Source organism: Marmota marmota, unplaced genomic scaffold (assembly GCF_001458135.2).
Source record: "Marmota marmota marmota unplaced genomic scaffold, marMar, whole genome shotgun sequence".
Taxonomy (NCBI): Eukaryota; Metazoa; Chordata; class Mammalia; order Rodentia; family Sciuridae; genus Marmota; species Marmota marmota.
In genome coordinates this window covers 12,083,849-12,109,552 of record NW_025999932.1, presented here as the reverse complement: position 1 = coordinate 12,109,552, position 25,704 = coordinate 12,083,849, and the positions used below count along the sequence as shown (strand labels likewise).

The 25,704-nt window shown below is 50.8% G+C and overlaps 1 protein-coding gene across 3 annotated transcripts in view; it reads right to left on the bottom strand.

The window, feature by feature from the left end:
- Positions 1-2,379: 2,379 nt before the first annotated feature.
- Positions 2,380-25,704, bottom strand: part of Stk24 (serine/threonine kinase 24) — a 63,947-nt gene continuing 40,622 nt past the window's right edge. For 2 of the 3 annotated variants that reach the window (XM_048800724.1, XM_048800723.1), the window contains exons 3-10: positions 25,646-25,702; positions 20,281-20,389; positions 19,872-20,029; positions 14,089-14,274; positions 12,113-12,258; positions 10,322-10,445; positions 9,300-9,368; positions 2,380-3,390 (exon numbers count right to left, since the gene is read on the bottom strand). In XM_048800724.1, coding sequence (XP_048656681.1) covers positions 3,121-3,390; positions 9,300-9,368; positions 10,322-10,445; positions 12,113-12,258; positions 14,089-14,274; positions 19,872-20,029; positions 20,281-20,389; positions 25,646-25,702 — 1,119 coding nt within the window. In that variant the 3' untranslated portion in view covers positions 2,380-3,120. Of the gene's footprint in view, positions 3,391-6,679; positions 6,817-9,299; positions 9,369-10,321; positions 10,446-12,112; positions 12,259-14,088; positions 14,275-19,871; positions 20,030-20,280; positions 20,390-25,645; positions 25,703-25,704 lie in introns of all 3 variants that reach the window. The other variant, XM_048800725.1, reaches the window with a different exon arrangement.

Sequence of the window (25,704 nt, the reverse complement as noted above, 5' to 3'; positions counted from 1 at the left end):
GCAGGGTGGGTGGACGTGAGAGGGAGGAGGACAGACTGGGAGGACCTTCCACTTTCCCTTGGAAGAAGCCCCTGATGAACAGCCTGGAGAACAAGTTCCCAGCAGGCTTCTCCCAACGGGGGGGGGGGGGGGTGTCAGGGAGATGCTAAGGGGCCAAGGGGCAGAGCAGTATCAGGAACATACTTCCTCTAGAACTTACCTGAACTGAGTGACATCCCCAACTCATTCAGGAACACCTGGGGTGGTTCCCTACCTCAGCATTTCTGAATGGTTCCAAACCACCTGCCGGACACCTGTGGTTCCCATCTGTGACCAGCTCCTGTTCCCCGTGTGGCTTCAGAGAAAAACGGAAAATAACATAGGCACCAAGTCCACTCCCGATGGGCTGCCAGGGGAGGTGGCGTTCCAGAGACCCCTCTACACGCAAGACAAAGACCATCGTTTGCTGAGCCCTTTGCTAACCCTTGCATGACCCAGTGGGTGCTCAAGAACACACTATGGGGCCTCTGCCTTCACTGCCATATTTCATGGTAGAAATGCAGCCCTGTTCCTGAAGGAAGAAAGTATCAAATACTTATCAACTGGCAACTCATGACTAAAGGACCAAGCCAGACACTTCACAAGAGCAACTCAAGAACAGAACTGTCCACTTGGAAGACAGGTGGCACTCAGTTCGTCAAGAAAGCGAGGGCCCAGCTGTTAGGTGGTCGAGACATCTGGAACCACCCTGGGCTCCACCTCCCGGGTGCAGCCAGCAGGACGCAGAGAAACAACTTCAAAAAGGCAGAAGCCATGGCTGAGCAGTCAGCTCACAGCCACCGCTTCATGGTGGCCACAGTTACATGACCCACAGGCCCTGGGCTGAGGAGCCAGGAACAGGTCAGGTTTGGCATCAGGAGACTTCAAGTGACTGCAAACCCCCAAACGCTGAGCTCACAGACTCGGCTGAAGACCAGCAGCCGTCGGCACTACTGAGGCAGGTTCCAATCGGAGCTCTGGCACCTGGCTCCTCTTCAGTGAAAGACTGGAAATGTGGGGACAAAGGCTAGACTGTGGCTAAACGAGGTGCCCTCAACATTTCAGCCGACTGTGTCTACAGAGTCACAATCCAGGAGAGAGTACAGTGAGGTAGTCCACGTTTAAACCTCCAGTCTAAACACACGCCCCAGGAAGTTTCCAGCAAATACCCAAAGAATCATTTGTTGCTTTTACCAGGAGATGGAGCTTTACGGTATTGTATGCTCATGACTGCAGGGAATCTTCCTAATCAAGACCAATATTCTTGATTAGGATCCAAGTCTACCTAGCAACTTCACCACAGTTATAGTATTTGAAGTTGGCTGCAGGAATTGTTCAGTGGTTCAGTGCAGAATTGTTCAGTGGTAGAGCACCTGCCTTGCGTGCATGAGGCCCTGACATCAAGTCATGATGTCACTGCCTGGAAACCCGATGAACTCTGTCTTCCAGAAAAGCTGCCATCTACATTGGTGCTCTTAAAACCTAACACATAGCACACTTGAGGTACCCAGACACCCCATGATGGATAAAACTGACCTTTGGCCTTGTATAGGGAAACACATACCGCTCAGAGTCTTGTACCCTTACAAAAGGAATCAGCAATGCAGTCTGAGTTCCTTTAGCCTCGTGTATCCCTTTTAAAAATTAGTAATTCAACCGAAATCCACTTGTGATAAAACATCATGGTTCCATAGTCTAAACTCCCACATCAAATCCAAACAAACCGATACCCCTCCGCAACACCTCGAGCTCAGGCATGTTCTCTGTCCCCGCAACCTCCAGGCCACGGCGGCAATGAACTTCCCAAGTCCACCCAGCGACTTCGTTGCCTCCCCAAAATTCCATTGTCTTAATCCTGGCAACATATTACTAAAGGACCAAGCTACTACCCCAATAAAAGATGACAATAATTAGCATCAACAAATATAAAAGTATACTACCTGTACCAAAATAAAACACCCCAAAATTGCTACACAACCCTCCCTCATTGCAGAAAACCCAGAAATTTCCCACCTTGCTGAACAACACCTGATAGCAAACCAAGAAAACCAGACATCCTGGGTGACAGCACTGGCAGCCGTGGTCTCCTTCAGAAGAACTAAAACCATCCTTAAAGTCCCTGGCAAGAGGTAGAGCAGTTTCACAAATCTGCAATGTCCAGCCACATCTCAGTGACCACTCACACAGTTGCAAAGCTGAAAATGCTGCTCATCAGCATTTTCCCACCTGGGCACTTTTCCCTGGAGTTTTCTGAACTGTCTCAGCACACACACTCAGCCAGCCACACGCTTACACAACCACACACACACAAGCAGGTGCCCTGTCCACTCTGCAGTCATGTTTCAAGAAGAGTATGCAAAATAAGTGTGTTATAAAATTTATTGGTGTAAGCATCCAGACACTTCCAGGTGGGAAAGATGATGATATGCAGATTCTGCTACGAGGTGCAACAGAAAATCGTGTGGGCAGGACAGTACGCCTGGTGCACGACTCCAAACAAAGGTTAGACGAGAGTGCTTCCTCTGGGAAACTCAGAATAATAATTTAAAGCTTCATGAGGCAAGATATGTTCCAATTTAAAACACTAAGAAATAGTACCATCGATGAAAAAGGAAATCAACTTCTAAGTGTACCAAAAGGGGTGAAGGACAAACAAGAGGGACATTTGCATCTGTCGAGGTACAAATGGGAGTGTTCCATCGAGGGGCGTTAATTATTATTAATGGCAAACCCTGCAAATACAAAATAAAACCCAAATCACTGGTCACATGATTCAAAATTTACATGTAATAAAGGCAAGGCAATAGACTCAAGTTATGGCCTGTCAAATATTTACTCCACGGACATTATCTACAGAAGCACTTGGCCGATTTGTACACAGTGATTCCTTATGCACGCCAAAGGGGTTTCTGTAAAAATGACGCTATATACAGTCTGTACACAGATCCACCAGCGATTCTCCATCTCCCGGGGGAGTTATCGACTTAAAGCAGGATACCTGAGGTTTCATGTCTTTAGTTGCCTTATCACAATCCCAAATATACACTTCAGGGGTTTTGTTTTCAAAGACATTTTCCTTGAATATGTGCACTATGGTTAAAATTAAAAACAATAAAAAAATAAAATAATTGCTTGAAGGAGCTGGCCCTCCCCACCCCATGCGAGAGACTTCATCAGGCTGGGCACAGCGAGGGCTAAGTGTGTCCCTGGACGTCGCGGCCTTGGGGGTGGCCCTCCGTGGCGCCTCCAGCAGAGCCGGCAAAGGTTCTCCTCGACTTTCAAAAGGAGGATGCAGAAGAAAGGAGGGAAAACAAAACCCCAGAGGCCAAAGGGTTTCAGTGGGACGAAGTTCCTCCACCACTTAGAGAATATCTAAGAAAAAAGAAAAAGAAACAGAAGTAAATGTCATTTTTCTAACCCTTGTGCAAAAATTTAAAATAATAAAAATCTTAGTTTTGATAGGAAGTCTTAAGTCATTTAAGAAAATCATGGTTCTGACACAAAAACTTCATAGCACACGATCAAGAGGAAAAATGATGTGTCCAGCCTTCTGGACAGATGTCAAGCAGCGGATGAGACTTACTGAGGATCAACTTTGGAAAAATGACATTGTCCAGTAACAGAGCAAGAGCCCAGGGATGCCCTCCCACAGCTGATGGAAGAGGACTGCAGGCAGTCCTTTTAGGCCACCAACATACTGACATGGTCCAAGTCACCAGCTTCCCAGCAGGGCCTCAGAAACAAAGTTCACAGGAGGAAATGGGTATCTGCACAGAGAAACCTCTCCGGATTTTTTAAACACCAGAATAATTTGTAACAACTTTGAAGACTAACAGAAAAGCAGTTAAGCAAAATATGCAAACCAGAAGAAATCAAGATTTTAAATTATGATCATCTGTGTTTACGCAATCTGAAAAATAAAGTTTTCTGTGACTATACACATATAATACCTGTGTGTTTGCAAGTTCTGTATCATAAATACCATGGAATAAAGTCCCAGGAGCAATGTAATTTGCAAGTATGTGAGAAATGGAGTAAGTTCACACTTGTGCATTGGAAGGTAATGCATTAAAAGATGGTAATGGTGGTGGTGGTGATGGTGGTAACCACCAGGCTACAATAGTGGGACCATGAATCACTTCTTGTTTTCGAAAAATTTTATAGTATTTTCTTGCTTCAGAATATAAAACAACGGGGCTGAGGCTGCCTCGTGGTCAAACATCATCAGAACCAACTCTAAGGCACAGGTCAGGAGATGGCCAAGGACATCTTTAAGAAGACTTGTCTCAAACATTCCTACCCACAGCTCCTCTCTGCAGGCACTGATAATGCCTGGAACTAGAAGGCATTATCAGTAGGAGTGTCAAGGTCCCCATGAAAGCAGGCATTAGCCACAACCCCCTATACTTGAATTTCAATATCGAGTTGATGTTGCACAGAACAGTCTAAACATTAATTCAAAAAACTAAGACAGAAAGGCTCAGAAAATGCTTTAGGTGACAGTTTTCTTTCTGAGCGACTTGCCAAGGTAACGGGTTTGGGAGCCAAATTGCAAAGAAGCCTAAGCTTCAGCCACTGTGGCCGGCATCCAATCACGGAGGACTTTGGGGTAAAAAACAGACTGCCACAGCAAGCCTGCAGGGACAAGATGAGGACTCCCCAAAGCCAGGCCATCTGATGACCAAGGAGGAGGGTCCACTTGTCACTGAAGGCCACAGGTGGCTACTAAGCACCCAACTGTAAGTGTGGATTCAAGCCCAAGCGTAAACACACCGGATTTCAAAGACTCAGTACAAAAAAGAAAGTAAAACTATCTTACACTGTAATTGTTTCTATTGATTATATATTGAAATGATAATGTTTGAAGTGTAGCAGATTAAAAAATATTCCTAAATCTACGTGAAGCCCGTGTTACACTCCCACTGGATGGAGCTGGCAGATGGGTTTGCATCAACAATAAAAGAAAGGGGACGGGGAGAAGGGGGTTGTGAAGTGGAAAACATGGACCGACCCATGTGCTCAGGACACAGCACAGTGCTGGACTGCTGGGGAAGTCCAGGCACACACACAGATCACGCCACACGTTCAGGCAATGGGGACCTCGTATAAAATACCAGCTCAGAAGTGACACTACACAAGCAGAAAAAAAGTCCAAAGCAAGACACTAATGATATACCCAGTTTCTGGGTTTAGTTCTATTTGCTTTATGAGTTTCATTCTTTATTTGGGGGGAGGGAGGAACAATTGAACCCAGGGGTGCTTAACTACTGAGCCACACCCCCAGCCCTTTTTATATTTTATTTAGAGGCAGGGTCTCACCGTGTTGCTAAGTGCCTCACTGAGTTGCAGAGGCTGGCTTTGAACTCATGATCCTCCTGCCTCAGCCTCCCAAGCTGCTGGGATTACAGGCCTGCACCACTGCACCCAGCATAAGTTTCTTTTTAATAAGAAATACATGCCATTAGAAGGAAGTGAAGATACCAAGCTAGAAAAATCAAAAAGGCTTGTGTAGAGGCAAGCATGTGGGTGACTTCTGTATTCTCTTTTGCTTTATTTCTGTAACTTGTTTCATTGCTTTTAATGTGGCAGAAGTGGGGGCAGTAGGACAGAGATCATTTAAACAGATCAGTGACTCCTTCGACCGTCTCAGCCAAGGAAACCATTTTTACTTTCTATCCTCACTTGGCAGTCGCAGTGTCATGTACTAAGGAGGCTGAGCTGGGAAGAATGAGGCTGAATGTCAGACTGCTTTTTTTTGGATGCCTTCAGACAAAAGGACTCTTCAAGGACAGTGGGTGGCCCCATCAGGTGTCACTTGCAAATGGCCAAAGTGACCCCACATGTCCTCATATACCTTCCTAAGTACTTTCCGTCAAGAGGCCATCTCAGAAGAGGCCTAGCAATGCTCCGGGTCGTCACGGAGGCTCAGCCATCTTCTGGACTCCTGAAGACAAACATCAGGCCAACAACAGGCCTGGAACTGCAGGAGTGAGGAACATGACCCGAGCAGCTGGGAGTCAGCCAGGGACCCAGCACCCACGCTCCTTCCCGGAGCAGCCGCCCACACACCTCTCCAGGCCAGGAGGGCCGCCTGGGGTGACTTTCACGTAGATATTCCCTAAGCAAAAGCAGGGAGGGTTCCTCAGTCTGAAACGTGTAGCCAAAGACACCAGGTAGGGACAGGCACAGCCACTGTCCACAAGGCATCAGGGCCTGGGTACTAGCCACTAAGGAAAAGGACCCACCCACACCTGTTCTCACAGAAGTCACTGTGCCCCACCTTCCGGCATCTGGACACCAAACTCTAAAGCCCCAAACCCACAGGCAGCCACAGGAGTCTGACTGAGGCCTGTACTCCTCTGGCCAATCCGGCTCAGGAGCAGGCTGCGTAGTTAAGAACAGACATTTAAAAATCATCCTTTAGCTGTTGCAAAGGAGACAAAGGCACAAAGTTCTGTGGCTCTTTCCAGTGGCTTGGGACTCACATGGTTCTCTCCTACTGATTCAGAATGAGCCTCCTCTGACTGGACTCTGCTGTAACCCTGTGGCTGGGGGACAATGGGGACAAACCCCCAAAACACAGTACCACAGTGGCACCGAGCTCCAGGAGGAAAGCCCAGCGCCAATGCCCTAGGGCGCTCCTCCACAGTCGGTCAGTTACCTCTGCAGCCGCTGCACCAGCTGGGCCACCATGGTGTCCGAGATCCCGGGGCAGGCCTCTTCTGCCAGGTAGATGGCCCCTCGCAGCTCCTCTATGGACCCCAGGTTCCCTCCACATGCTTGGCTCTTCTCCTTCAGCTGAAACACACGGAGAGCAGCGTGACACGTGCACACAAGCCAAGCAGCACTCCCTTCAAGGGCCACCATGCAGAGCCCTCCTCCAGAGAAAGGTGGTGTCCTCTGTTTTGTTTTTCTATTACAACCTTAATCATGTCCCAGAGAAGCAGTTTCACAGCCACCAGAAGTTACTCTGGCCTCAACACTGCGGCTGTGGTATGGGTCGCAGGCTTGGATTCCAAGTTTAACGGGTAGATCTGAAACTCCAACGAGACCTGCCAGGTGTTGCCCACACCTGGACCCCAGTTACTTGGGAGGCTGAGCATCCAGTTACCAGTTTGAAGCCAGCCTCGGCAACTTAGTGAGACACTATCTAAATATTAAAAATTTTTTTAAAAATCGATGAAAAGGACTGGAAATGTAGCTCAGTTGTCAGTGTCCTCAGCTGGGTTCAATGCCCAAAAATCCCACCCCCTCAAAAAATAAAAAAAACACCCTTCAGCAGAAACCGTTTTGATCCAGATGCTGTCAAATGTTCTCCTTCAGGTAAATGCGTGGCAGCCCTAAATTCTGGGGATCCACAGTGCCCCTCCTCTGCTCCCGTGAGAAACGGTAACAGTGTCTTCAGGCACCCCCCTTGCCTAATGGCTAGTTCCAAGTCTCTTCCCAAAATGCGACCAAGTAATGAAACACGAGCATGAGACTACGAAGATCTAGCACAGTCTGGGACCAAAGGCTCCCAGGGGAGGCTCTAGATGGCACTGCAGAGGTGACAGACACCAATGCAACTCCTGGAGACCCTTTCCGTCTTTATGAATATTTCATAAAACACTCAGCTCTGGCTCTCCAGGGTACGGTGAACATGTCACTGCCAGAACTGCAGCACCCAAAAAAGCAATGGCTTCTCCTCTCCCAACAGGGTCTATACAGGGACTGGGCAGGACCTTGGAAGGGCCCACAGCGTCAGGAACATTTCTGGTCACAGGCTACAGCACAGAGGAGCCCCCGGGAGGTGGCTTGTGTCTCTCTGGCACTCCCCACGACTTCACAGGACAGTAACTGTGAGTCCCAGGAGAGCGACTTACAGCCCACCATGCCGCTCCCTGCTCTGAAGCCACACCTCTGACTCAAAGCAGGAACAAGGACAGGCAGTGGGGCAGCCCTGGGAATGGGCCCCCACCAGAGGGCTGTACCAGACGTGGGCCATCACCACTGAGTGAGCAACCTGGCACAGGCCGAGTGACAGTAACGGAGACACCAGCACCTCCATCTCCCTACCGTCCTCGTTCACACATGTGAACTTTAGTATTATCTAAAATAATGCACACTAAGCACTTTGAACTTTAGGTTATTAAATATCATAATAAAAAAACACATAAGAAAAGACTCCTGTGGATTAGCCCCCCAAAAATCTAGGACACTGCTGCATTTAGGGTTAATCTGATGGGAGATACTGAATAATGATTGGCATGGTTCCTTCTTAAACTCGGTATAAAATAAAGTCCAGAGAAAAACCTTTGTTTTTTCCTAGTCAGCCACTGATTCTATTACGATGGCTGATGATGGCAGGTCACAAGGAGCAAGCGAGCAGAACCCCAAGTGCCCACACAGCCCACTCCGGAGCACAGCGGTGTCTGGCTGGAGTCAAAGGGCAAGCAGCAGGGGCTCCCACCTGCCCGGCCACACTGCTTTCCCTCGAACCCGGGGTGCTCAGGTGTTTCAGGTGGCACTGATGCCCTAGGCACAGCCGTCCTCCCACATGGCCCAGACCTTGCCAGGGCCACAGCAGGGCCATCAGAAGACCACAAGGATGGAGCTGGGATGGGCTCTGGCAGCACTGTGGGTGGACAGGCGCACTGGACTCTACAGCAGGCCAACTGTGGGCGGGGGGACGAGCTTGGGTGGCCACTTCCGTCCTCCAGACCACCAGCCTCAAGTGTGAGGACCCCGATTCAGCTGCCACCCGAGAAACCTGGCTCACCACCCAGAGTGTGGGAGTCAGCTAGCTCCGAGGCATCCAAGCCAAGGAGGGCCACATAGACGATGAGGACGGGACGCAGGAGGGTCAGGCTGAGACCCGGCTCACCCAGGGCACAGGCAGGGTCCCAGAGATGGGGGCAGCCCAGGGGAGAACAGGGCCTACAGGGAGTCCGTCCTCTCAAATGTTAGAAGCCCACTTGCACTGCCGCACACTTGCTGGGGCAGAGACGGGGCAGAGACTGGGCGGCGCCAGCAGATGGTGTAGAAAGCTGCTGAACCGGACGGTGATAACAGGCCCGGACTGGACCACCGCAGGCTGCCACACACCACCTCCCAGGGGAGGCGACAAGGAGCTCTGCCCAGGCGGAGCAGGAGCCGCTGGCACCAAGGAACCCAGTGCCTGCCTCGGGCGCCACACAGACGTGTCAAGCGTGCCCACACCAGCTATCTCAACGCCCCACCTCGTACGGACCACTTCCCCACAGGAGCAGCACCCTGCTCCAGGAAGCCAACCAGGTTCTTACCTCCGCAAACAGAGGAGAAATAATTGTCGATAAACACTGAGAGAAAGGCCTCTTTGGGATGTCTTTCATCTTGAGGAAGAAAAGAGAGATCATAAGGAACAGGAACAGGCACCGGCAGCGATTCAGTACGCAGCAGACCGCCCACCAAAGCCCATGCTGGCTCTACGCGCTGAGCGGATGCTCTCTGCCCCCGTCACTCTGGGTAAGACTGTCTTACCGTCTTCAACTAGGCTACAAAGTTTGCAGTCACAGGCAAAACCCATGACACTCGGGACCCAGTATCTGAATCCACAAGGGAAGAAAGACTCCCTGGTGGCCACGCTGGATGGGCGGCCACGCTGGATGGCCCAGCACTCTATGGGGAGTGCTCTCTGCCGAAGCTCGTAGAGGGGAGCCAGGTGGAGCTGCTGCAGCGACTGGCCTCTCTGGAGTTACCACCTCTACCTGGACAACACTTAACACCTGCCTGACTCATCCAAGCAGGCTGGGACCACAGGGACAGCCACTGGTCCACCTGCCTGACGAATCCTCCACTACACTTTTAAAAGACCTGAAAATATAGCTTTTCACAAGTTTAAATAGGCATAAAACCAATTAATCAATTAAACACAAAAAGATCACATTCAATTATATGGTCTTAAATAAAATTATGGTACATTATATGAGTCATCCCAGCATGCGGACACAGTCCCCTAAAGAGAACCATAAAGTTGTTCTGTACACGAAACCTGACCCCTCACTCCAACTCCACAGCACGGCCCAGGGTCAGGAGGTCAGGAGTCCCAGTGTGGCCCAGAGCAGAGGGGAGACCAGAGCGCCACAGCACAGCCACATGCGGACTCTCAGGTCCCAATCTTTGCATGATCAGACACGACTTCAGCTCTTGCTCTGCCAATTCTGAGGGCAAAGCCCCACCAAGGACTGCTTCAAGGACTCCGCCCACTCCCAGGGAAGGCCTTACAGAATGGCAGGCGCCTGCTGGTGGACAACAGGTGCTAGCACTCGAGAATGAGCAACTGTACCTTGTTTCTCTCCAAATCCGACAGCTGAAGAGCTCCGTTCTCAAGATTCTTGGGATCCTTCTCTCGGATTGTGAAGATCCAGTCCCCAGAGTCACTACCTCCAGATGCCTGGCCATCTGTTTCCCTTGACACAAAGACCCCGCGGAGTCGGTCAGCGTGGACACCCTGGCTTCAGGCCCTCAGCCACCCACAGCCCATGCTCCACCGCAGCTGCCACCCTCTCCCACCATCTACACTCCACGCCCCCACACCACCACCTTACCCCCTGGGATCCTCCAGTCACACGGCCTGCTACATCACTGAGCAGAAGGCGGCTCCTGAACTTCTCGCCATCCTTCTTCCTTAGCCTCCCACAGCAAAAGAGGTGGCTCCCAACTTGGAGGAGGAAACGTCCCGTCCCCTACAAGTCCCCCTCTAGGCCTGCCTTCTCTCCTGTGTGCCTCCCTCCCGCCAACCCAGAAGCACTCTCTCTTCCTCCCCTCCAAGCAGCTTCCCCTGATCACGCCCTCGGGTGGATGGCCACATCTGGTCTCAGCCACAGATCACGGATGTGCATCTGTACTCACTGCTTCCACCTGTCACCTTCCACCCCATCCCCACATGCTACCTCCAAGGTCCCCAGCCTCCAAGCACCGCTTGGTAAGGGGGTCTATGCAGTCCTGGCCTGTTGGAACCTCAACAGCAATGGTCCCAATGATCTTGCCAATCAGCCCCAGGTGCTGGCTCTGCTGTGCCTGGTCTCCTCCCACCCACGAAGTCCTTCTCACTCGATGCTCATCCCCACGCTGGCTTCCTAGGGCCTGGTCCCCCGCCTCCAGAACTTGAGCTCTTCTCATATGGCAAATGCACACCCCGAGTGACACCACCGGTTCTCAGGGTTCGGATGACCTTTCATACAGCAGCGACCCTTAAGTCTGCGTGGTCTGCCTAGCTCTCTTTCCCTGAGGGCCACACCTCAGTGTCACTTCAAGATGCACATCTCCTGGCCACCTGGGAACATCACACGCCATGCTGCCAAATCCTGGCACATCTGCCCCCTTTACCCAAGTCCATCACCACATCCTGGCTCTCCAAACCCTCTCCTCTCTCTCTCTCCCCACTGTTCACCTCCATTGCTACTGCCCTAGTCGCCGGCAGCAACACCTCAACAGCCTCCAAGATCAATGGACTTGGCCTTGGCTATGAACCAGAATCACCAGGGGTATTGAGAACCCTTGTCCCACTGGCCCGGCATGGGGAGGGTGCTGTCTTCTGGCCAGGGGGTGCAGGTCAGCAGGTCAGCTCCAGGCTCGGCTTACAGGCCCAGTTCTACCTAGCCACTTCCTTCCCTGAGGTCAGGGCAGCCAAGCCAACTTCCCCCGCTTCCCAGCTGGAAGCTCCAGGCCACGTCTCCAGCCAATGGAACCCTGGGTGCCAAGCCGGACACGGGTTCTCGGTCAGGCACTGCCCACACAGAGCTTTGCAAGGCTGAGCTTCTCTTAGAACACAGCAAGCGGGCACTAAAACAGGCCTTCACAGCCTTTCAAGATGTATTTAAGGCAATGTCCTCTGGTCAGAACTTTAAGAACAGGAAAGGAAGCTAGGTCACGTTCCCTGCACCCAGAGCCCTCACACGGATGCTACTCGGAGACTCCATGCGGACAGGAGGCTAAAAGACGAGGCTAAGAGACTCCCTGCCGGGTCCATGTGGTGCCCACCACAAAAACCACCCGCGGGTTACCTAAGAAACACCCAGAACCGCCCCCCAGGAGCCCGCGGCCCATCTGCGGCACAGCTCGGGCGGCAACCTACGCGTCCGAGTCCTCAGAGCTGGAGTCGTCCTGGCTCTGCTCGGCCTTCCACCGCTTGTACCTGTCGATGAGCTCCGTCAGGTAGGACGTCTTCTTTGCATTGCGCATTATGAATTTGTGCTTCAGCAGCTCCTTAGCCGTGGGTCTCTGGAAAGACACCCAAAACAGCATGAAGTCCCGTGCACTTTCAGTCTCTGTATCCAATCCCAGAGGAAGGGCTCACGCCTGGAAATGTCAGGCGACCACGCTGACACGGCGAGACAGGGTTTCAAAGTTTTCCCCTTAGGTTTATTCAAAGATGGGTCACTCTGTACCCATGGCTGGGACTCGCAGGCACAGTGTGGACATGACATTTCCAATGGTGTCCTCGACGTCCAATTAAAGCAAGAGAACTTCCCCCAAATAATCTGAACCACCCGAGAGCGCATCTCCTCTCCCACTTTCACTCAGCACTCGAAGGCAGACACTGATGGAAAAACATGTTCTGTGTTACTATTAACATTCTGTACTGTGTGGTGAAAACCCCAAAATATCATAAAATAAAAACACTAAAAGAAACTGGAAGGGAGCCAGGAGAGAACCTGTCCTGCATTTCTGAAAGGCGCCTGGCACTGTCATCCACCCCCCCGATTTAGAAAGATGGTGTTCCCGGCTCCTTGCGACTGAGCTAAGGGCTTCGTCCACACCCCAGACTCATGGCACACCACGATCCGACCAAGGGCTCCACCCTGCAGGACGGCACACCTAGTTACTGAAAAGAGCAAAATTCCCAAGAAGCCCAGTGTGCCCGACCTGGACCTGACACCAGGAACACAAAACATCAGCAACTCGGGCTGTTTCCACTCCCTCCAAATTACTAAGGCCTTGTCAACAAGAGCCAGTGCTCTTTCAAACTTGAAGGTGAGAAACCCGGATGGCCTCAGGTACCCCAGCCCCAGTGGAGAACTCCAGACATAATAGTCTCAGCTCATAGTCACAGCTTCAGGTCCTTCTCCTCCAAAGGATGGGGGAGAGCCAAGGGGTGTGTGCTAACTAGAGGAGTGTTTAATGGAAGATATGCACACATGGACACGCCTTCCCCATGTGAGAGTGCTGTGTTGGGCCTAGAACCACCACGATACAAAACCCAACACCACTGTATACAGAACAACACGAACCAGCGTCACCTAGAGTGCTTAGGAAATGCTGTCCCCTGTGTAATTCCTTCTCCAGAACTGGCACCAATGAAGAAACCACGATGCTCTTGTAAAATCAGTCTTCACTAATAAGAGTTCAGTGGCAATGGGGAGGCGGGATCCAGCTTAGCCTTCAGCTAACTCCATTGGAAAACTCAAAACAAGGACATGATACTTCGTGCAACACAAAAATACACCACTTTCAAAGAACTGCCCTAATTCTGAGAGAAAAATGAGGTAAAACTAGGTAGTCGTTTCTGCTACGGGCTATTATTGATTAAATGTAAAAAGAGAAGGAAGGAGGAGGAGAAAGAGGTGCGTGGCTCCTCTTCACCTTATCTTTTGCTTCCCAGCACTAACAACTCAAGAGAGAACACACTGACTCTGAAGACCTATTACCATTACTTTTCAGGCTACCCTCTGCCATTACTAAAGGCAGTTTTATAGTTGACAGCCGGATCCTCCTCTCTAAATATTAAAAACTTGGGATTCCACCTATCGTATGAAGGAGAAATATTCCTCAGGCTCAAGGAGGGAGGCATGAGATGCTAGAATGTGAAAGAAAATAGTTTTTAATCCTTAAAAGATAAAATGGCTATAAGAGCATATTTGCAATTCAAATAAATCAATCACACTCATTTAGAAAAAGAAAAATGAAGAGAGAGAGAGAGAGAGACAGAGAAATGCATGAGATCCTGCAGACAGCTGATAAGGGCTGAGAAGGCCAGGGACGGGGGAGAGGGGGGACTGCCAGCGGGCCCGGCAGGGCCACACACAGCTGCACCGAGGGATGCAGACTTACAAAGCTCGGCTCCTTGTTCAGACAGGCCTCCACGAACTCCTTGAGGGGTTTGCTGTAGTTCCCTTCCAGCGTCGGGGGGTTGTTCTTTGGAATCAGGAATAAAACCTTCATGGGATGCAGCTCGGAATGAGGGGGCTCCCCTTTCGCCAGTTCTATAGCTGTTATACCCAGTGACCAGATGTCCGCCTGCAACAGCAAGAGCATCTTTAGAGACACAGAGCAGGAAGACATTCAAATAAACACACTTAGAAGAAGCAGCCTCTCGAGTTTTTGATAAAAGTGTATTTTCATAAGCCCTTGATATAACTTCAACATAGGCAACAAGTGGAAAATGTGCTCCACTGAACGTCCTCCACGCCACACTGAAGACGGCGGTGTGGCCACTGGCAGGGCAGGTACTCTTGTTATAGGAGGGGCTCAGGCAGAGTGCCCGAGTCAGGGACACGGGTGCCAGATGAGTGGGGAGGAGCAGGGGCAGGAAGATATGCAGCCAGCCGCCCCTCCAGGTCAAATGGCAGCTCTACAAAGTCCTGTGGTGTTAGACCCAAGAGCTACTGTCTGAGCCTTGCTTCCTTCCTCATCTGTGAGAGGGGACGGGGAAGTGTATGCAATGTGCAAGGTTCCCACCACTGTCCAGCACTTGAAAAAAATGTTTATAAATGTTCAAACACTCATAGAGGTGAAAAACACTGATACACAGCACCCCTACGCACCTACCACATGAATCATTTTGCCATACAGGTTTCTGTCTGGTGCCATGGCGTATTTTGAAGTCAATCAGCCATCCTAACAATCCCCAATCCACAGTACTCCAGTGTGTCAACATTTAACTACAAACTGGCCTAAAATCAACAATACAGATAGTCCCTGACTTGCAATGATTTGCTTACAAAGGTTCAACATTATAATGGTGCAGAAGTGATTCACATTCGGGAAAAAACCATACTTTGATTCTGGCTCTTTTCCTGGTTAGTGGCATGTCATGCAATTGTCTCTCATGAACAGCAGTGCGAGTCACGGCGTCCAGTCACTCCCACGATGCAGGGGAGAACCACCAGCACTCCAGAGCGTCCGGGGGACTGTGTGTGTCCATGCATTTGCTACTCACTGTATTTTATATTTAAAATTTTACCCTGAAAGGATCAATCTAGAAGAATTGGTGTTACAGTAATGTCTCCATTTTCCTTCACTCTACAACTCAGAATCCTTGGTTTACTTTGCATGTGTACTTTTTTTTATGCATTGGTAGAAAAGTGATTTACTTGAGTCCCTCAGCTGCAGGAGGGGAACTGGGGACACAGTGCCCACGGGCAGGGAGGCCCCCAAGCCCGTGCTATGGCTGGAGGGCCTAAGGAAGTGAGCTGCACAAGAGGAGGAGATGAGCTAGGGGGCACAGGTGGCCACTCTCCTGTGGCAGCGGTTCTCCACACGTGGCTCCGCCTGAAATCTCAGTGTGTGTCTGTCCCTGCCCCTGGCCCCCCTCAGGTCTCCTTAGAACTGCTGCCACCAGCAAACTGGCCACCTCGGGCCACACAGATCCAGGGCTCTGCCCACATGGCCTCTGCCAATGCATCCCCAAGCATCTCACAATCCAGTAACTGGAAAGCGGATGATGGTCTCTGCGTCGGGCTGTCAGAGGGTGCCTGCGCCGATTTCCCTCACAGGACTGAGGACTTGCTTTTGTGTGGCGCTGGATGATAAGCAGACAGCAAGCCCGCAAGAGGCCGCCCCTGCTCCCCAGTGCCAATGTGCACCAACTGAAGCTAACTGGGGGGAAACCCTTCCGCCCTATCCACACCCAGCCCAGGCACCATTCATCCTAGCCTCCCCAAGAGGGTGGCCAGGACAGCACCACAAGACAAAATGTGGGCCATCCTCCCAGGAAGAAGCCAAGGGCCGCCCAGCTCCTCGGTGCTCCTCTTTGGATCCTCCTACACCCATGCAGGCACCAGGGTGTGGTCCTGTGGTCCTGAGCTCCTCATGCCCTTGGTCCCCACCCACCTTCTACTCCTGGCTGGGTTCAAAGCTGCCCCATACCCAGGACTTCTGCAGGGTCCTTTGGCAGGTCCTCCAAATACCCAACACCCTACTAACAAACCTGGAAAGCTGGACCAGCATCAAGAAATGCTGAAGACACTGGCAAACCAATCAAAAGCCATGAAAATATCCAAAGTTATTAAAACCAACTAATCTGACTTCTGTGAATCTAATCTAGATAAATGTAAGATCTGGAAGATGTATATGCCACCCAAACATTCAAGAGCAGCATTATTTACATTCGACCTTAGAAGAATGATTAAGTTGCTATGGCCCATTAACTTACTGAAGTATCTCATGATATTCCAACAACACGGCATTTACAGAGAACCTTAACAAATATGACTGCATCTATCTATTACTACATTCAAGAAACGGCATCTGATTTAGAATGTGTTAAAATAAAGTCACACAGGAAAGGGCACTCACCTTCCAAAGCAGAAAAAAATGAGGCGTAACGAGGAATCCATTTTTCTGACATTTGGGAAATATATGAAATTAGATACTAAGACACCACTGGTAGAGCAAACAGTGGTTTTTAATACAAGCCCAAGTCAAAAACTACAAGGGTCGATGCTCTGAAATATAGATACTAGCTGTGAACCGATCACTTCCTACACAGACCCTTCTAGGTAGCATGTTCCCGAATGACCACTCAGAATCACCTGTCCCTGAGGGTTGACGACTTTCTCCACATAGCAGGGAGTGGGGAATGACACAGAACAACATCCAGGTCCTCACAACACCACACAATGTGCAATAAACAAGCTGGCTACAAATCTGAAGATACTTAACAATTTAAGTGATATTTTAAAATTATGCATAAAAAATAATTCTCAAAGGAACCCTAATCACCTCTCCATAATCAAGAAGAAAAACCATGTGTAACTCCAAGTCACAGTTATAACTAAACTAAGCAAAAGAAAATGGATTTAACACAGCTACTTATATACTCAGATGCAACATTCAGGAACATGTTTATACTTGGGATCTAGGTGTGAAAATATTTACGAGCACTCAATAGCAACGTGTGCTTGACCTAAAGGTCTCAACAGTATACACACCAGAATGAAACCCGATGCCACCTGTCTCCTAGCCCGCAGGCTTCCCCACCTGCAGGGCTCCTTGCTCCCACCCAGGACCGTGGGTGATTCCTGGCCCTGGGAGAGGGACCAGGGTGTAAGGCTCATTGTGGGAGTGTCGGTAGGGAAGAGGCAGGCTGCCTGCCTGTTCCCACCCAGTCCCCCCTGGACAACCCACTGTCTGCACTCAGCTTGAATAACATTATTTCTTCCATCATCGCATCACCTGTTTCCGTTTTTCACCACAATGAGATTGCAAACGGTTATTTCAGAGATGCCTGGATGGTGGAATAACTTGGCCTGGGTGGCAGATCTACAGATATTTTTCCTTTCTTTCCATTTCATTTTTCAGAATTTTCCAGGTCATCACAAAAGAAAACACACACGTGCTGCTTCTGAGACCAAAACCGGGAAAAGCTATTTACAGGGGACTGCTGACCCCAGTCTCGGTGTCTCCAGGATGCTGTTGCAGTCCCCGCAGGCCAGGGTCTCTGCCCAGCCCCTCTACCCTCTTCAAGGCATCCACAGCCCAAGCACAAGGGCTCTCCTTCCCAGAGTGCCATCCCCTTGCCTCAGAGGGAAGGAGTGCTCGTGTGAGGCCATCCTCCACTCCCCAACTTCTCTCCTGGGCTGCTGCTTACCTGGAGGAGCTGGGCACCCCCACCACTGAAGTACCCAGCCCTGGACAACCACAGCGTAGCAGCTGACTGACCAAACAGAGGATGCAGAGAAGGGCTGTGAACAGGGAGGGGCAGCATCCTCACCAAGTTCAACTACTTGCTAACAGACCATCCCAACAATCTTAAAAAGATAAAAAGATTAAATTTCCTTTGCCCTAGACCAAGGCTCCTTTGTAGGAAACAAGTTCTCTCGCTCAGCACTGTCTCCAAGATATGGGGACAGCTGGAAACCAGCAAAGCTTACCTAATCCCTTTTAAAAATATTAGTAATAATGAAGGTTATTAAGGCCAATGAGCAGTCAGGACTGTGCAAAGAGTAGGAACTGAGACTGGCGGGAGGCTGAAGGAGGAGGATCTCAAGTTCAAAGCCAGCCTCAGCAACAGTGAGTGCTAAGCAACTCAGTGAGACCCTGTCTCTAAATAAAATACAAAATAGGGCTGGGGATGTGGCTCAGAATTCGAGTGCCCCTGAGTTCAATCCCTGGTAACCAAAAAAAAAAAAGACTGGCATAAGAGAAGCTGTGTGTGTAGACACTTTTGAGAGCAACCCAACAGCCCAAATGACAAGGGTCACAGACCCTGCAGGAGGTTATTGTGTAAATGAGATTCTAGGTCTAGACGTCTTCAGGAAGCCAAGGTGCACATCCTTCCAGTTCAGCAAGGGGAAGATGCCGTGAGGAGGTGCGTGCCTTCCTCTCCAGCCCGCCCGGCCTCTGACATCAGCATGTGCACCTAAGAGGAAGCTGCGGGCTGCATGTACTTGCAACCACCAGAACAGAAGCCTGGGATTTCTATGAGAAAGACTCTCTGCGCCTGTGATGCTGATCCAGCCCAGAGATGCTTCCAGGTACCCACAAGGATGCATGGAAGAGGCACTGGCAAGGGGGAGGGAGTAAGCATCAGGAGGCCTCAGCTGTAGCCGCGTACCTCAGGAGCCCTGCTACCTGGCAGGTCCAAGGCCCCAGGCCCAGCAGGACAGCCACAGAGCCACAAGGCAAGCTTGAAGCAGCCTGTGCAGGACAAGAGCTGTTGGCACAGAGGCACCCGAGGCTGGGGGAAGGGTCCCCCAACGCCCATCCCTGATAATCTGAACACTAAGACACTGACATCACCCTAATCTGCACTTGGACACCTGAGCCCTCAAACCTGAAAGTCCAAAAGTTTTAAGAGTTGACTGGAGCTGGGCACGGTGGCACACGCCTATAATCTTAGTGACTTGGGAGGTTGCTGAGGCAGAAGGATCACAAGTTCGAGGGCAGTCTGGGCAATTCAGGGAGACTATGTCTCAAAATAAAAAGGGCTGGAGGTGTGGCTCAATGGTGGAGCACTTGCCTGGCACGTGTGGAGCCCTGGGTTTAATCCCCAGTACCACGAAATGAAAGGGAAGGAGGCAAAGGGTGGGAAGAACAAGGAGAGACCAGGAGAAGATAACCTGGCTGGTAAGAGGAGCTGGGAGAGGCGGTGGCACTTTGTGCTGATGAGGAGACTACAGTAACTGAGAGCCAAATACGTAGGAAGAATCCGTAGCACCACTGCAAGATGCTCTCTCCCTATCCTGCCTGGGATGTCTGGGGCCTCTCTCCACTCCTTTCTCTACAGGCCCTGTGAAGACTGGACAGAGCTCTGAGCAGGCCCTGTCCCTCAGCCACTCCGCATGGCTTCAGCCCCCGCCAGTGCAGAGTCCCTTCCTCTCTGCACACAAGCCCACCCTCCACTGCTCGCTACCTGGATGCTACCTCACCCCATGGTCCTCCGTTAACTGCACACCCTCCTTGTGTCCCCACCAAACCATACGCTAAGCTAAAAACCACAGTGACCGTGGCTGGATGAACAGACAACAAAGGTGCTCAAGGGTGCCCAGGAGACAGGAGAAAACTGGTTCAGCAGAGGTCAGAGACGCAGAGTTACGGTGGGGAATGCTGCAAGGCTGCAGGCCTGAGGGGAGAGACCTGGCACCCCACAAGGACAAATCCTTGGCTCTCACCTTCGAGTCGTAAGCTGACTGTTTAATGACCTCGGGCGCCATCCAGAAGGGGGTGCCCACGAAGGTGTTCCGCTTTATCTGGGTATCTGTCAGCTGGCCCGCCACTCCAAAGTCGGCCAGCTTCACCTCTCCATGCTCCGACAGCAGAACATTGGCGGCTGCAAGAGAAAACCAAGGCAGGCGTCTGACACGCAACGCTCCACTTATGGTCACCTGGTGGCACGCGATCTCTCCCCAGCCAGCTTGCGTGCCTACAGGCAGGCCCAGGGGGCTGTGCATCTCTCCAGACCCCCGGACCAACCCCGTCCAGGCAGGCTGAAGGCTCAGAGCAGCCTCCCCAGAGCAGAGAAGTGCAGCTGAGCCCACCACCTCAGGCGTTTCCAAGCACCAAGAAGGAGATGGCCCTTACCTTTGATGTCTCTGTGGATTTTCTTCTCTGAATGAAGATAATCAAGTCCTTTCAGAATTTCTCTTAATATGGTGGCAATCTGAGTTTCATCTAAAGGGCCAGGTTCTAACTAAGAAAAAAGGAGTATCACAGTTGCTTAATCTGAGATAAGAGAGAATGCCCATGTTAAATGGACAAGGATAATTAAAATTGAAAAACATATTCACTTAAAGCAGATATTTTGCCTACACAATTAAAATCTATTAAAGGATCCTTTAAAAGAGCATAGAACTAGAAAAAAATGACTTTACTGAATGAAGTAGGGGCCGATGAGAAAGGCCGGGTCACCAAGTTGGCCTGTGACTTAGGGTTGTTCCTCTGGCCCACAGTGGTGGGGGGTCAAGGGCAGGGTCCCACAGCCTGGGAACAAAAGCCCAGGAACTTACATGGCACCAGGATCTGCTCTAATGAACTTGGTTATTTGCAACCAAAAGCAACCGGCAGAAAAAACGAGGCCTGGGAGCCCACCCCTCCCCTAAGACCACCCCTGCACCAGAACGCCTTAGATATGAGCTGGGAGGCCCAGCTTTGGGGATATAGCTCAAAGAGCTCAATTCTTCAAGATCTTGCATAAATGCATGTTATCAAATAAAAAATTACTACTGCCTCTGCAAACTTTTATTCCTACTCAAAAAGTGTTCACTCCTTAATATCCATTCTTGTAGAAAGACATAAAGAAGCAACGTCACGTGTACATGTCCCCATTTATAAGGAAGTCAGGTCAAAGAGCTCATGTCAGGTAGCGTGTCCACCATCACTTGCAAAGCAGGGACTCAGTTACAGCTCCCAATTACTTAAATGCCACCACCCAAACAACCTGACGCTCCCTAATGGCCTAACAGGAGTGGTTGGAGGGGCAGAGGTCTAGAGAGCTGGACCCAATTCCCCGCCACAAGGCTCCGTCGAGCTTTCCAACTTGGCCCAAGCTTGCGCACCTCACCACCCGGCAAACAGCCCCTGGTGATCACCAAGTTTCATTACTACAAACGTGCTTTACGCCAAAGGGAATGAAAGCCACAATGCTCCTGGCGAGTCCCAGGCCTTCAGTGGATGTCCTACGTGACCCCACGAAGGGTTTGTGGGCCAGTGTGGGTGCACCAGAGACCGCCCCCAGCCACTGCACTGCAGCCCCTTCCGCCTGGCACGGCCTTCTGGTTATCTCCCAGGCCCTGGGGCCTACGCTACGTCCCCAGGTCGGGGGTTCTCAGGGCTGCGCCACACACACACACACACACACACACACACACACACACACACACACACAGAGGTCCTGCAGTCTGGCCTGTCTGGCAGCCAGACACGGCCGGGTCAATCTGCTCCTGGCTTTCTGCCATTCAGAACACAGGTGAAGAGGAGGGCTGGTGGCTTCCAGTTAGTCTTCATTTTATTTCTGCTTAGAGAAGGTAGAACTGCTTGTGTCCACTAGCCTGCCAGGAACTGCCACCAACTCAGACTGTCGGCACAGAACCTGATTTTCTCCAAAGTTATTTGACCAAAAGTTGCATTTTCAAGAAATTAACAAAGACCTTGAGGTAGAACCCCTGCCTCATGGCCAGTCTTCCCTCCCTACTACTTAGTGTTTGCAGAATTTATGAATTTTTATTTTCCAGATGAGGAAAACATAAGAAGTCTCTCATCAGCTGAGGGAAGAAAGGAGAAGAGAGATGCTGTATTTTGCTCCTTTCTCAACAGCAGGACACGGAGGGGAACCCAAGCAGGACATCAGGGTCCAGGTCTACTTCCTCCTCCAAGACTTCGCCCATGCCCTCCTCCCATCAGTCTCTGGCCAGAAGGGGCAGAACAGCCAGCCCACTGCCGGTACCACGGGAGGTCAGCCAAGAGCCAAGGACATGAGAGGGAGAGGGAGCAGCTGGCCATGAGCCCGACCCAGGCCCGCCTCCCCCTCTTCACCCTGACTCCACCCTTCACGGGGCAGAGGGAGAGGGCACCAGATGCGTTCTATTAATTCAGGGGTAAAATCCTTCTTGGCCTCCACATGGTCTATTTTAGGTGTCAACGTGGCTGGGCTGAGGGATGCAGAGACAGGTGAAGCATGACCCCTGCAGTGTCTATGGGGCACTTCCAGAGGATCAGCAGGCCCTGGAATGGGCCTAGGGGCAGTCCACCCTCATCCAGTCCTGGGTGGGGATGATCCAACTGGCTGAGGCCCCAAGAAACGAAAAGGCAGAGGGCAGGCGAAGTCCCCTTTCTTCTCCTGCCCTTGGACTCCAGAGCTCCAGGTGCTCGGCCTGTGGACTTAGACTGGGCCACACCAACCCCCTGGTCCCCAGCAGGCAGGCGGCCTGTGGTGGACTACTCAGCTCAGCAGCCACACGGCATGGCCCTGGCAAGCCCCTCACATCCACCTCCCGCTGCCTCGGACCCGGAGAACCTTGACTGGCACACTGTCAAATTCTCCCTGAAGTCACTCAGGGCTCTCCACAGCCCAGAGTTCCCATGAGTGGTCGGACCAGGCTGAGCCGAGTTCTCCGAGTCTCGCACCAGCACTCTCCACTGCCGTACAGTCTTCGAAAGACACATCAGCACTCTATCAGTAAGAGCACTGTGAGCTTTTCAAGTAAGAAGTAATAACAAAGACTGCCAGGGAAGAAACTGGGCTCCATCCCATCTTTAGGTGACTCCTAATTCCCCTCCCTCCACATGTCCTCCCCTCTTCCTCCTCCATGAGGACCATCAGCCCGGCACACAGGCACCCAACTCAAAGCACACTCCCAGGCCGTGCAGCAATGTGTGGCTTGTGACTCAGTTCTCAACACAGAACAGATGTGACATGTGCCCCCACCCCCACCCCAAACACTGGCAGTTGGAGAGGACAGAGGCCACAGCGACCCCTGCGGGGAGAGACGGCCATCTGTCCCTTGTGGGAGACCCTCTTCTGCAGCCACGGTGGCAGCAGCTTGGCCTAAACGTTACTGAACATGCCATCTCATTCTTTCAAAATCATGTTGTATGTTAATTTTTAAGTTTGTCAAAAATCTCTGCCTGATTAAGTGAGCAATTTATATAGCAAAATTCCTTTTTAATTAGATTCCCAGGCTGTCCTTTGGATTTCTGGCAATACTGGCTGATCTTTTAATCAGCTGAAACCTTTCCATCCGGGCCTCCTGATCCTCACGCAACCCCCGCCCTCCCTCTGCCTGCTCTGCCTTGAACAACCTTGCACACACCTGGCTGCTCCCCTCAGACCACGTGCCACAAGAGCCACGTGTGCTGCTCTGTTCCCTGCAGGGATTCAAGTGGCTAGCTCGGCACAGGCACACAGTGGACACACAACAATATTTCCTGAACAAAAAAAATTGTTCGTCCACAGAGCTACAAAAATGCACACCCTGTGCAGCTGGAACGCCTTGAACTGAACTGTGTAGTACATAAGACACTCTCCTAAGTCGCAACACCTGGGGGCAGCTGGGACTTCTGAGGTCGTCACAAAAGTCACTTCAAAGTCATATTTCAAAGAATACAATGCTTCTTCAGAGTGATCCTGGGGACTCTTACAAACATTTAATTTCAATTATTATTTATCTCTTAAATTAAAAAAATCAACACACTGAGCACATTTAAAATAAAATACGATAATTTTATATTCTTAGCTCTTAATTACTGAGCTATGCTGTCTTCTTTATTCTTCACACTGCTTCCTGGGTTTTGGTTTTTGTTTTTTAAGTCAAAAAAGATACAGAGGGCTGGGAGGGTCAGTGGCAGAACACTTGCCCAGCATGCACAGAGCCCTGGGTTCAATCCCAGCAGGCCAAAAAATACAAAGCACCACCAGGAAGAAGAGAACTCTAAGGGACACACCCCTGCATCAGCACTGATAACCTTCTGCCAGTTAAGAAGACACCTGTGCTCTGACAACAGAACTGGCACCCATCTGCAGAATGACACCTGGGCACTTTACAGAAGCAGATCTAGGTTGATCTCAACTAGCCTTTCCAGCTGTGTCTGACCCGTGGGGCCCAAGATGTGCTGGTACACCAGGATCGGGAGATCATGGTTTGCCGGCTGGTTTGGAGGCCTGCCCATCTGTACCTGGGACAAAGTTGCATCACTTTCTGGAGGCCACGAGAGCCTGCAGAATGGAGAGGGAGGATCACTTTTTCAGTTCTCAGCCCTGACACTTGTTATGAGCACCTTGCAGGGGCCATGAGAAGGAGGAGGGATGTCACACCATTCATCTGCACACCTGCTCCAAAGACACCCACGCTCCCCACAAGGGAAGATCCCCGTCATTCTCTGACCCAAATCCCAACCCAGAATCTGCCCCCACTAGGAACCTTGATTCCAGAAAGGAATGCTCCCCCAAATTCACTATCAGAATCGAAGGGTGATTCTGGGTGAAAGAGGGTGCCATCTCCCTGTCCCAGGCTAAAGCACCTCAGAAACTCAATGGGATAGCACAGGGCACACTGTGTGCACCAGATCCCCCTCATGCTGATAGCAGCAAAAACAGGGGGCCATCCTCCTGTCAGGAAAAACTGCCCAACTCCGAAATGACTGACCAGCCTGTCTGAGGGCTGAGGCTCACACTCACCTAAAAGCCTGGCTTGGGGGCCGGGGGGAGGGGGTGCATTTGACTGCTAAACTGTTAGCTGTTAGTTCCTTTTAAAAAGCAATGTTTTTTGCATATCCTACATTTCAAGAGTGACCTAAGCCAGGCCGTGCTTGTCAGGGCTGGGATCTGGGAGCTCTCCGCCAATACCTGCATGGAGCCACGCTGGACAGAACCAGCAAAGCACCTTCCTCCAGCTTCCCGAGGGCTGTGTGCGCTCACGGGCAAGTCCAGAGGGGAAAGGCCGCTGGGCCCGCCTGCTCCGTCCAGCAGCACGTCGGGCATGCTGGCAAGGGACGAAAGTGGGCAGGTGTGCCACTCCTGCCTGGCAGGACCGGACATCTGATGCCATTCCTCAACAATCACACCCCTCCCTGGCTTCCAAGACGAAAATGTGACGCGCTTACTTGGAGCAAAGTTACCATCCGAATTATGAAGCCGCCATGGTTATCAGCTCCACAAAGCTAACAAACTTGTTCTGAAATTACTTTAACCGGCTGTTCTCAGGTAAGATAATTCCAGGCAAAATGCTTCACTGCTTCTATGAATGAATTCATTGGTTCCCCAGGTGGTTTCAAAAGCAAACCTATAGTTTTCAGTAAACTATAAAAAGCAAGCAGCAAAAATAAGTAAGGAATAGCTTGGTTCCTTTTTCATGCAACTTTAAAAAGGGGAAATGAAATGGATACAGAATTATCTCCAAAACCAGGACAGTAAGAAAAGGTCTGGGGCCTGTCACACCGGCACCGTACTTACTAGATCCAGTGCAGAGCCTCCGCCAAGGTATTCCATTATTATCCACAATTTAGTATCCT